This window comes from Papaver somniferum, chromosome 1, assembly GCF_003573695.1.
Source record: "Papaver somniferum cultivar HN1 chromosome 1, ASM357369v1, whole genome shotgun sequence".
In the NCBI taxonomy this organism is placed as follows: Eukaryota; Viridiplantae; Streptophyta; class Magnoliopsida; order Ranunculales; family Papaveraceae; genus Papaver; species Papaver somniferum.
The window spans coordinates 225,281,299-225,293,338 of NC_039358.1; the positions used below are offsets into that span (position 1 = coordinate 225,281,299).

The 12,040-nt window shown below is 36.6% G+C and overlaps 1 protein-coding gene across 6 annotated transcripts; it reads left to right on the forward strand.

The window, feature by feature from the left end:
* The first annotated feature begins 965 nt into the window (after positions 1 to 965).
* LOC113317397 (cellulose synthase A catalytic subunit 4 [UDP-forming]-like) lies at positions 966 to 3,591 on the forward strand. Of its 6 annotated transcripts, XM_026565518.1 has the most exons (7): positions 975 to 1,289; positions 1,382 to 1,435; positions 1,952 to 2,054; positions 2,151 to 2,288; positions 2,712 to 2,837; positions 2,929 to 3,046; positions 3,173 to 3,579. In XM_026565518.1, exons 4-7 carry the CDS (start codon positions 2,229 to 2,231, stop codon positions 3,406 to 3,408), a joined length of 540 nt encoding a protein of 179 aa, XP_026421303.1. In that variant the 5' UTR covers positions 975 to 1,289; positions 1,382 to 1,435; positions 1,952 to 2,054; positions 2,151 to 2,228; the 3' UTR covers positions 3,409 to 3,579. The 6 variants fall into 6 exon arrangements, with proteins under 6 accessions (XP_026421321.1, XP_026421330.1, XP_026421303.1 ...); XM_026565536.1 differs by lacking the exon at positions 1,952 to 2,054 and having other exon boundaries at positions 966 to 1,289; positions 2,929 to 3,042; positions 3,173 to 3,591; XM_026565545.1 differs by lacking the exon at positions 1,952 to 2,054 and having other exon boundaries at positions 969 to 1,289; positions 2,712 to 2,816; positions 2,929 to 3,042; positions 3,173 to 3,591.
* Positions 3,592 to 12,040: the final 8,449 nt, after the last annotated feature.

The window sequence follows — 12,040 nt, forward strand, 5'->3', positions numbered from 1 at the left end:
TGCGATAATTTCATCAAAATATTAGGGTATATGCTCGCCCCCTCTTAATCCAGTAACTCGTTGGAGGATTAAGAAGTTCAGGTTACCCTTTGTTTCGATTTCCAGCAAATGAATTTCGCATCGCATTTAGATGCTACGTAACTCACCCCCAAGCGTGTGGAGTGTTACGTAGCTCGCCCCAAAAGAGTTTCTTTAGACCATGAGGTGTTACATATCTCGCCTCCAAGTGATGGTCACCCACATTGTAGTGATATGCAACTCGTCCCCAGAAGATAGTGATTGTCATGCTGCTCAATGCTCGCACAAGGGTGCACATCCCATCTGCATCTTGCTCGCGCATGGAATGAAGTTAAATGTGTCTGCTATCTGGAATTCGTGCAGGGGGCCAATCCCACTATTCCAGATGCGCGCAGAATTGAAATGTGTGCATCTCCACATGCTTGGCATGCGGAAATGCTCGCCACATTCACTACACCATATGGCCTAATTTGAGACACATTGATTTTTGGGTTCGAGACACATATACATGTCTTTAGTGCTTCCCTAATATAAGAGTCTCAAATCAAAAATATGAATTGCTTTAATTCTAATTTTTCAACTACTCTTACAACTGTCTTAAATTTTTTACAAGAGTCTTAAATTTTTTGAACTATACAAGACCTTTTGTTAACTTCCATATATATTAGTTTACCATTTCTTTTTTATTTTAATTCTATTTTATTTCCCTCAAAAACCTCAAAATTCCCTCTTTTTCCAATTTCTAAATCCCTTAATTTTATTTCCCTCTCAAATTTCCCCCATATCTTCATCTCACACTAAATCGTTTTGAAACTAAATTCATTTGATTCACCTAAATTCCCACCATTTATTTTAGTTCCCCCATTTATTTTGGGTTTTCTTTATTTTAGATTAGAGTTAGACAATATCTTTAATATAATTCTTTTTTATTTTTTTCTTTAATAAAACTCGGTCTCCCTCTCAAGTTCTCAACTCTGTCTTATCCCCTTTCCTTTTCTTATTTCTTTCTTTATTTTTTTCTTCTGTCTTCCGCTTCTGTTTTGGTCAAACAGAGAGAAATCGAGTGAGAGGCCAGAGATCAAAACCAAAACCAGAGATCAAGCCTAAAGTATTTAACTGATTTGTGCCTTTGTAAATCTAAACAGTTGTATGAAAAACCCTATTTTATAGAGAAATTGAGAGAAACCAGTTGTGATTTTTGCTTTTAGCCTGAATCTCTCAGAAGAAGATTTAATTGAAGAAGTAAAAACCTAGAAGATATCTAACCTCAGGTATGAAATACCCCTTTTACAGATATCAAAATTATCTTCGATCTATAAACCCTAGAAAATTGATTTCTAATTTTTGTGTTGATAACTAGCAGAAGAAGATTGAAGCTACAATTATACAAGATTCAAGTAAATCTTTGAAGATTTAGGTATTACCTCTAACCCTTTGTTTTTTTTTTTTTTTCTCATTTCCATCTGAGGGTTATGTTACAATGTATTTGGTTTCTCATTCTGAGTCTTTGCGCTTGCTTGTTGATATTTAGTTTAGAGAATAAGGTTTATGAGTATGATAGAGATATTTAGTTAAGGCAAGTCAGTGAGATGTTGCTTTTAGGTACAGCTTCATCATTGCTTTTCCATGTTTCTGGTGGTTTTCAATTCATGTCGGTGATTTCAGGACTTGCAGTATAGCAGTGTGTAAATGATCTGTGTATGCTTGATGTTTCTTAGAAAGCTTTGTATACATAAAACAACATCCACAGCTGTGCAGTTGCAAATTGTTACAAGGTCGGTATTTTTAGTGCGGATCAATAGGCAGTGAAGCACTTTGTCAGCAGTTTCGGATTTTAGAATGTCAGTAGAATAGTTTATGTGAAGTGGTTAGTTTTCTTAAAGCATGGCTGCTATTGAGAACATTTGCAACTTTGCGTGTATTTGGGTAACAGATCAAATGTGCACAACCAGAAAATGTTCAAGCTGGGACTCAGTACATGAATTGATCTGATTCCATGTGTTCTAGCATCACATGGAATTTCTATGTAGCCAGATGTATGTATGTTTTGGTTTCCGCTGTTGATTACCTAGTTTAGATGGTCATCTTGCATGCACATCCATCTCATGTTTTTCTTTTTCATCTGCGTACAGAGAGATTACGAAGAATACAAAGTAAGAGTTAATGCTTTAGTAGCAAAAGCCCAGAATACACCAGATGAGGGGTGGACGATGCAAGACAGTACATCTTGGCCAGGAAACAATCCTCGTGACCACCCTGGCATGATTCAGGTACTGCTATTAAATTTTTCCACCTCATTTACAGCCCTCCCAACTTATTTTCCATTGTTTATGTAAGAGCATGATTCATTAACTCGTTGAGGTTTATGGTGTGAATCAGAATTATAAGTATCATTTGTATTCCACTATATCTTCCTAGAAGCTTCAAAAGATTATTACCCAAACTATGCTCAGCTAAGTTTGTAAGTAGTTAATTTAATGTTAAAGTACGAGAGTTGATCCAGGTCAAACTCCTTTTAACAAGCTAGATTATTTTGTCCAGATTTTTTGTTTAATTCCTTTTCAAGTTCACCAGCTTTTTGCCAGTAACCTGTTAAACGATCATATAATAGAAATTCATGTTTTCCACTTGCACGAGCATGGCTCATTTTATTTATTTTTGTCTCCTCACCTGCGTTTTGTCCTCCTTTGAAGGTTTTTCTTGGACATAGTGGTGCACATGACATAAATGGAAATGAACTTCCACGGCTCGTATATGTATCCAGAGAGAAAAGGCCTGGCTATACACACCACAAGAAGGTTGGTGCCATGAATGCGCTGGTAAACAGTCTACACAATTGACGGCAAATATTACAAAGAAAAAGTTTCTGTCATGTGTTGTAATGTGGGCTGAAATGTTGGTTTATTACAGGTTAGAGTGTCTGCAGTCCTCACTAATGCTCCCTACATTCTTAACCTTGATTGTGATCATTATGTCAATAGCGAGGCAGTTCGTGAGGGCATGTGTTTCATGATGGATCCACAAGTTGGTAAAACGTCTGCTATATTTAGTTTCCTCAGAGAAATATATAGCAAGTGTGCTTCCCAAAGCCATCAATGTTTTGAGATGCTTAGTGGCACTTCTAAATTACTGATGATAAAATCCATTTCTGCAGACTGTGATGAGCATGATAGGTATCTACTGATTTCTCAGATGAGCTTCGAGAAGACTTTTGGGTTATCTACGGTATTCATTGAATCTACTATGATGGAGTATGGAGGAGTAGCAGATTCTGCCAACCCATCAACTCTGATCAAGGAGACAATTCATGTCATTAGCTGTGGATATGAAGAGAAAACTAAATGGGGGAAGGAGGTGAGATTTCCATATACATTTCATATCTTAAAGTGACATTAACTAGTTTGTTCTTGTATTGGTACTTGGAACTGGGATTTTGTTCCATCTATGGTTGTATATTGATATCGTCATCTTGTCTGTTTTTTTTTGTTTTTTTTTTGTTCGAGTGTTTGATGTTGAGGTTTAACTTCAATTTTGTTTAGTGGATCTGATAGTTACTATGTATTTGATTTCTCATTCCGTGTCTTTGATGAAAAAGCGGGGGTCTAACAACACCACCCAATATTTCGCTTAGCAATCTTTATGGACTAACTCCGAAATATTTTGCTAAAGAATCAACTGGACAGTCAGACTCAATATAGATAAAAGTATCTCAAGGAGTTAATATTTCTCTCTTGATTTGATGCTTACTCAAGCTAAAATCAATTGCGAGTCTTTATCAAATACAAGGAATAACTTGGACAGTACCAAAGACCAATGTCCAAGGATCAATCAACAACCAAAGGTTGGATTTCCAATTGATGGTCACGAACGCATAACCTGTATTATTTCAATTATATAAAATATAATGCGGAAAAGAAAAAATACTGACACCAAAAGTTTTGTTAACGAGGAAACCGCAAATGCAGTAAAATCCCGGGACCTAGACAGATTGAATACACATTGTATTAAGCCGCTACAGACACTAGCCTACTAGAAGCTAACTTCGGACTGGAATATAGTTGAACCCCAATCAGTCTCCCACCGATCCAAGGTACAGTTGTACTCTTACGCCTCTGATCCCAGCAGGATACTTCGCACTTGATTCCCTTAGCTGATCTCACCCACAACCAAGAGTTGCTGCAACCCAAAATCGCAGACTTGATAATAAACAAATCTGTCTCACACAGAAAAGTCTATAAAAGGATAAATTTGTCTCTCATAGATAAACCCTAGGTTTTGTTCCGTCTTAAGATATGAAATCAAGGTGAAGAGGAACCAATTGATAATCCGGTCTTATATTCCCGAAGAACAGCCTAGATTAATCAATCACCTCTCTACAACTTTCCTGACTACACAGGCGGTTTGTCGAGGAATCACAAACAGTGAGACGAAGATGTTTGTGACTTCTTTATCTTGCCTATCGGAGAACTCTCACGATCTCAAGCCAATCAAAGATTGTACTCGTACGATAGAAGATGCAAGATCAGATCACACAACTACGATAAAAGTAGTAACGGTCTGGCTTCACAATCCCAATGAAGTCTTTAAGTCGTTAACCTGGTTTTAGAGAAGAAAACCAAAGGTTAAAGGAGAATCGACTCTAGCGAGCGCACTAGTATCACACAGACGTGTAGGTATTAGTTTTGCACAATGCTAGATGTCTCCTTTATATAGCCTTCAAATCAGGGTTTTTCCTTAGTTACAAAGCAATCCATATTCACCGTTAGATGAAAACCTGATTTAGATTCAAGATAATATTTCCCAACCGTTAGATCGAAAACTTAGCTTGTCACACACACTTGGGTAGACGTTTACTGGGTTTGTGAAAACCATGCCCAAACGTGTACGTGTATGTTGGTTCAACATAGTAACCCAAAAGGTTAACCATATGAGCATTTCATATTAACCTTGTTCTTCTTCACCATAACTAGTTCAATTGACTCAAATGAACTAGTTAAAGAGTTGTTCAATTGCTATGAGATCTTATGTAATTAAACAAGACACAATTGAAACACAGATGATTCGATTCGATTGAATCGGCTCATGAACTTTATACCCACGGTTTGCATAAAGCATTCCTTAGTAATTTAAGTTTCATGTTCAGAGCACATCTTTAGATCATAACCTATTAATCTCACAAACAAATTCGCGGACTTAAGACAACCGGTGGAGTTTTCCAAACTTAGCAGAAAATCTCGGCAAAGAGACTTCCGCCAGTTCGCAGACTTACACGCAAACGAGTTTTTGGAAAATCCCAGCAGAAATTCTCGGTACAAGAACTTCCGTCAGTTCGCGGACTTGGCAAAGCCAATTCCTCCGGTTTCTCTCAATCAACAAAGTTCGAAAACTTCGGATTAAGGAATACATGGTTATGTAATCTAAACTCTCATTCCAATCATTGAGACATTCTTAGAGGACGTTATATATATGTTATCCACAGACCGTTTCGCGTCATAGCAATTCTCAAAGTAATTGAAATTTTTCATGACTTTCGTCACTAGGTGAAGATAAACTTGATCAAAGAGAAACGCTTTACCAACACATGATTTCAAGATATAGATAGACGAGATATACTCGGCTCGAAATATCAAATGTGTATGATCCAGTCTATATAGCATACGACTTTTGTCTCATAAGAAGTAGGAGATAGAAGAGATATACTTTTGAGTGATAGATAAGTTCAAGTCTCCACATACCTTTTTGTTGATGAAGTTCCACGGTTCCTTGAGTAGATCTTCGTTGTTGTATGATGAATCTCCATGAAGTCCTTGAGCTCAACTACACTTTTATATCCTAGTCCGAGACTTAGCTATGTAGGCTAGAAATCAAGACTCATAGTTTTGATCACTAACATTGACAAACATGCTTGAGATAGCAACGCATGTGAGGTCGACCGATCTATGCTCTAACAATCTCCCCCTTTGTCAATTTTAGTGACAAAACTATTAATACATATGGAATACAAAAAAGATAAACTTTAGTGGCTCCTATTCCATAGTCTAATATTCAACGTTCCCTGAAATCTTCGTCCTTCCAAGTACTCCAATGATCCCAAAGGTTGTAACAACGTGTTCGGTTGGGAGAATTGAGAGCTCAGTAATCCGATTACAAGGTAATCACCGCAATTCTCTGAACCGAATACAGTTTTGGAGCCCGGAATCCAATTCCTGGAGAATTGAATTACCCCCAAAACCTAGTTTTCAATTGCATCAGTAGATGGGTGGAATAGAATCGAATTACAGGGAATCAACGTAAAATGTCAAAATTATCCCTTAATGATCGGATATGTATTACAGTTTTTACTCATAACAAGAGACGAAATTGAACAAGGTTGGTGATGGTGGTGGCTGGTGATGGTGGCGGTGATGTTGCTTACAGGTGGTGATGTTGGTGGTGGTGGGGTGGTAATGGTATTGACGACGGTAGTGGTTTCTGCTGGTGGCGATGGCGGTGGTTTCTGCTGGTTGTGATGGTGGTGGTTGCTGCTGGTGGTAATGGTGATGGTGGTAGTAGTTTCTTCTTTACATTCTGATGTATTATTTGATTGTAATTGTGATTATGGAGATGATGAGATTGAAGAAACAAGGACATTTAAGGTGATTTGATTAATTTGGATTACTAGGAATTCGACTATCTCAACCAAACAATATTTTTTTGATCAAGGAATGGAATTGAATTCCTTAGACTTTAAAACTTTGAAACGAACACGGTGTAAGTTTAGCATCACCGTTGTTGAAGATCCGTAGCTATAACAATGAGAGAAATCGATATTCTCGATCATTATTATACTGTGTCATAGTATTATTATGTAACATCATAGTCCAATTGTATCACGACTTTAAGAATAATACTATGGTGATATGTATCACTCCCCCTTAGTCAATACTCCATCTCGATCATGGAAACCACTCCCCCTTACACAATGATCCAAAAACCATATGTATTTGTAGTGTGAACTACAATATTTCTCCTCCTTTTTGTCAATAAAATTGGCAAAGGTACAAGAACGGGATCATAATGAAATTTCCACAAGAGACATTCCATAGACTAAAAGAAAAATACATGCCAACTTAATTTAGATGCAATCATAAAGTCGAAGCTAGATGCATTCATCAAGGAATTTTAAGATACAAGTTAACCCCTATAAAATTCCACAGCCGCACACCCCGCAAGATATTACCATTAAGCACAAGTTCAAAAGAACTCTCCCCCATTTGATGTCATTTCCGGAAGAACAACAAGAGAGACCTTAATTTCGAAAGAAAATAAGGATTTTTAAATTGGACACAAAAAAACCATAGAAATGATTTTCTATATTCAAAACTCAACCAAATTAATCACAAGAAAACCCATGATTAATTTAATTGGAATACACAACTAAATCAAACCACAAAAGTGATCAATTTAATTGAAGGTTCTCAACATAAGTAAACTTACAGAGCTACGACTAAGGTAATCATACGGAGACGACTAACTTACTCGTTCACATACTCAACATAAGGAAAAACCTTACGAAATATACGACTACATCAACCAATAGAACATGATTAGTATAGCCGTTCATATACTCAACACAAGAACTTGTGGAATACAAACAACCAAACTAATCACAAAAGTAATCAATTTAATTGTCAAAAGATTTGCTCGACAAAAGAAGACTTTCGGAGCAAATAACTAAATAACCAACCAAGATGATTAATTTAGTTCATAATTCTCAACATATAGCATCTTATGGAACAACCAACAAGGCCAATATTAATCGAAAAAGTTGTAAGGTGCTCAACATAAGATACACAATGGAGCCTTCACGGTAAAACATAACAAAATGGATTAATGAAGATCAATACCGTGGATAACATACAAGGATCTATTTTATTTTCCATCACTATTTGCATAACGACATAATAGACTTTTATCCTTGTCAAACAAAAGATTTCATCCTATTTTCCATCAAATAAATGATTGCATAGGCATAACTTTTGTAATTGTAAAAAGTTCATTCGTCCTTTCATTAATATGAATACCAATTCATGAACGACTTTACTTTTGACAGCATATGAGACCTTCAAGTTCACGGATGCAAACAATACATATCCCATAATCAAATTGCAATATCACAAAATCATAACGATCAATACTGCAAAAACATCATCCTCCAAATATTCTTAGAATTTAAAAACCAATAAACCTAAAAAATAACAAAAAAGATGAAAACAAAAATAGCTATGTGTAGTCACAATCATCGCTATTGAAAGCACTAGTTATTCTTCCAACTAATCCAAAAAGAAGACATACTAGGCAACCAACTAGACCCAAGATCATACGAAAAACTAAATCCTGTCTGCAACCAGGGATTGAACAAGAACGAGTTCCTCAGTTGCCTTCCTTAGTTCATCTTTTAGGTAGTCTAGATTCCGTGTTGCGATACCAAGTTGTTCGCGTACGACCTTAAAGTCTCCAAGAAGATTTCCTACCAGTTGTGAAGAAATCTGAACTGGAAGTTTGTCTTCATTTTCATGATCAAGAGCATGAAAGCATGAGATATCAATAGGACATAGCTCATTATCATCAACCTTGTTGCTTCCCTCCATTGTGCACCAAAAAGATTTTTAGAGAATCTTTTTGCACCTCTGGAACACATTATATATATAAGGAATTCCATCAAACCCTAGGAAACATGAATTTTGTGAGGGTTGGTGAGTGTACTAGAGAAACGGGCCTATGAAAGACCAGGAATCCCAAAGAAAATTAAAAGAAATAGATGTTGAGGAGCAAACGGAATAAAGTAACATCGAATGCAGTACAATCCTGACAGCTTTCTCAAGACGAAAAAAATCTTAAGAATCAAGAGCATCCCTTTTTAACAAGACAAAAATTAAAAAGAGATGCAACATGAACATGCCAGGGTGTAATAAGATGAACATCTTGCTCATTATTGTTTAGTTCTTCTTTTTCCTTTTCATCGGTATTAAACAAACTACCTGGTTTAGTTGAAGAAGTATTATCAAGAGACGATTTAAAAGTACCTGGGTTAACAACATTCCATGTTTTCTTGATATTCCGTCTTAGTCTGTTTATGTGAATCTTCAGATCAGAGACTCGATTGTTGACATGTAAGAAATCTGAATTGGATTCACAGTCCTTTTTGAGAAAATTAGAGGAACTTAACTCGTTTTTATTTCTTCTGTTCATTTTTCTCCTTCCAGACTGATTTACAGCACCTGTCACACTTTTGGTGTTTTTCCTTCCACCATTATAGGCATCCTTCGGTTTGAAGACATAACTAGGAAAAGCCTTATCACAGTATATCCCTTGAGGTCGAACAGGGTTGATTCCAATATGTGATATAGGTTTAACAACTTCTTAGACATCCAATTAAGAATATTGTGAAGTTTTTCATTCCTTATCCGAAGACGACACCTTCCCTCAGAGTGTCCTTTGTTTCTGCAGTAATAGCAGTTGAAGGACTTACGTTCAGTAGTTCTCTTTTGAGCAGATTTAGAAGAAGTAGAATCCTCGTTTTTTCAAGCTGACAGAGGTTCTTCACATGGAGAAATATTAACAGCTTTAACAAACTTAGTCTTACCACTGTTAGGAGCGTATGTTCCTTTATATCCCAGACCACGTTTGTCATGATGTTCTTTACAGGCTCCCAGCATAGAAGACAGTTTTGTAGATCTAGAAACGAGCCTATTTAGATTCTCTTCCAGTGATTTTACCTTATTATGAGCAGCTGTGAGTTTGGTTTCCAAGGATTTCTCTTTGATAAGAAGACTGCGTTATTTGTCATTGAAACTCTTCTGTTGAGATTCACATCTTGCTTCAGTTTCGGCAAGCCTCTCTTTTAGTATACGGAGGTTACAAAGAATATTATCACATTCATATTTTTTTGAGCGAACCTCTTCTTCATGATCTTTAACGGTAGATTGTAACAGTTTGTATCCACCATCATAACCTTTGAAGAGTTTTCTCAACTTTCTGTTTTCTTGACAGAGAGGACCCATATACTTTCTCAAGCAAGCAATTATCCTTGTTTCCTTCAATTCACGATTAAACAACTTGATGCATTGAGAAACTTCCTCATCAAGACTCTTTCCGTCTTCAGAATCACTATCATCCGAGAGATCATCCAACTGTTCATCAAGAGATTTCTTCCAGTTGAATTTAGATTTAGCTGAAGGAGACGAGAAGGAGTTTTCCTCAGTGGCTTCATATCTTTGAAACTTGTCTGAGTAGTACTAAACTGATGTTGCGTTGTCAGAGATAGTACTCTTGTCCATAGAGTCAGATCGCTACAAACACGAACTTGTTAGGTCTTAAACGTGTTTGCCTGCTCTGATACCAGTTGAAAAAGCGGGGGTCCAACAACACCACCCAATATTTCGATTAGCAATCTGTATGGACTAACTCCGAAATACTTTGCTAGAGAATCAACTTGACATTCAGACTCAATCTAGATAAAAGTATCTCAAGGAGTTAATATCTCTATCTTGATTTGATTTTTACTCAAGATAAAATCAACAGCGAGTCTTTATCAAATACAAGGAATAACTTGGACGGTACCAAAGACCAATGTCCAAGGATCAATCAATATCAATCAACAACCAAAGGTTGGATTTCCAATTTATGATCACGAACGCACAACCTGTATTATTTCAATTATATAAAATATAATGCGGAAAATAAATAACACAAACACCAGAAGTTTTGTTAACGAGGAAAATGCAAATGCATAAAAACCCCGGGACCTAGTCCAGATTGAATACACACTGTATTAAGCCGCTACAGACACTAGCCTACTACAAGCTAACTTCTGACTGGACTATAGATGAACCCCAATCAGTCTCCCACCGATCCAAGGTACAGTTGTACTCCTACGACTCTGATCCCAGCAGGATACTGCGCACTTGATTCCCTTAGATGATCTCACCCACAACCAAGAGTTGCTGCAACCCAAAATCGCAGACTTGATAATAAACAAATCTGTCTCACACAGAAAAGTCTATCAAAGGATAAACCTGTCTCCGACAGATAAACCCTAGGTTTTGTTCCGTCTTAAGATATGAAATCAAGGTGAACAGGAACCAATTGATAATCCGGTCATATATTCCCGAAGAACAGCCTAGATTAATCAATCACCTCTCTACAATCCTTCCTGACTACACAGGCGGTTTGTCGAGGAATCACAAAAAGTGAGACGAAGATGTATGTGACTTCTTTATCTTGCCTATCGGAGAACTCTCACGATCTCAAGCAAATCAAAGATTGTACTCGTACAACAGAAGATGCAAGATCATATCACACAACTACGATAACAGTAGTATCGTAGTGTGGAAACGACCACATGAGTAAGGATTGCCATGGATGGCTATGATATGACGCCATTCCTAGGGATTCCTGGGCCCCACACGGCTCGTGGCATGTTGTGGGGCCGAAGTGGCATAATTTTTGTTGGGAAAATTAGGGTTTTGGTTAATGTAGGATTGTGCTTCTGATGGGTTTTCAAAATGGTTGTGGTAATAGTGGTAAAACTGGGTCTTTTCAGACTTGTGAAGAAAATAATTTTTTAGATTTAAATTAAAAATAAAAGATAAAACAAATTCAAAATTCAAAATTATGTAAATATTATGGAAAGACCAGGGTTTAGGATTTCACCATTCACCAAAATTCATGTGATTCAATAATAACTATTATCATGCAATTCTGGACATTATAATTCAAATCAAAAACAATTGTGATTCTAATCATTGCCTAAATCAGATTTTCAAAACATCCATTGTTAATCGCAAGCATGAAATATCAAAAGCAATAAACCAAGCATATTTCATCAAGAGAAAACACAATTAATTAAAAAAATCATTTATTCAATTTTCATTCAGTGCAACTAATCATTAAAGGATTGCATAAATAAATTTAAATGAATTTTACCACATAACTTTTGGAAGGATGGCTTCCTCCATCACCCCTGGGATTGGGTTTAGCT

Coding starts and splice junctions, on each gene's coding strand:
- LOC113317397 (XM_026565511.1), top strand. CDS start 2,229: ATGCAAGACAGTACATCTTGGCCAGGAAACAATCCTCGTGACCACCCT. Junction 2,838..2,928: donor TTGGTGCCATGAATGCGCTG/GTAAACAGTCTA, acceptor GGTTTATTACAG/GTTAGAGTGTCTGCAGTCCT. Junction 3,047..3,172: donor CATGATGGATCCACAAGTTG/GTAAAACGTCTG, acceptor CCATTTCTGCAG/ACTGTGATGAGCATGATAGG.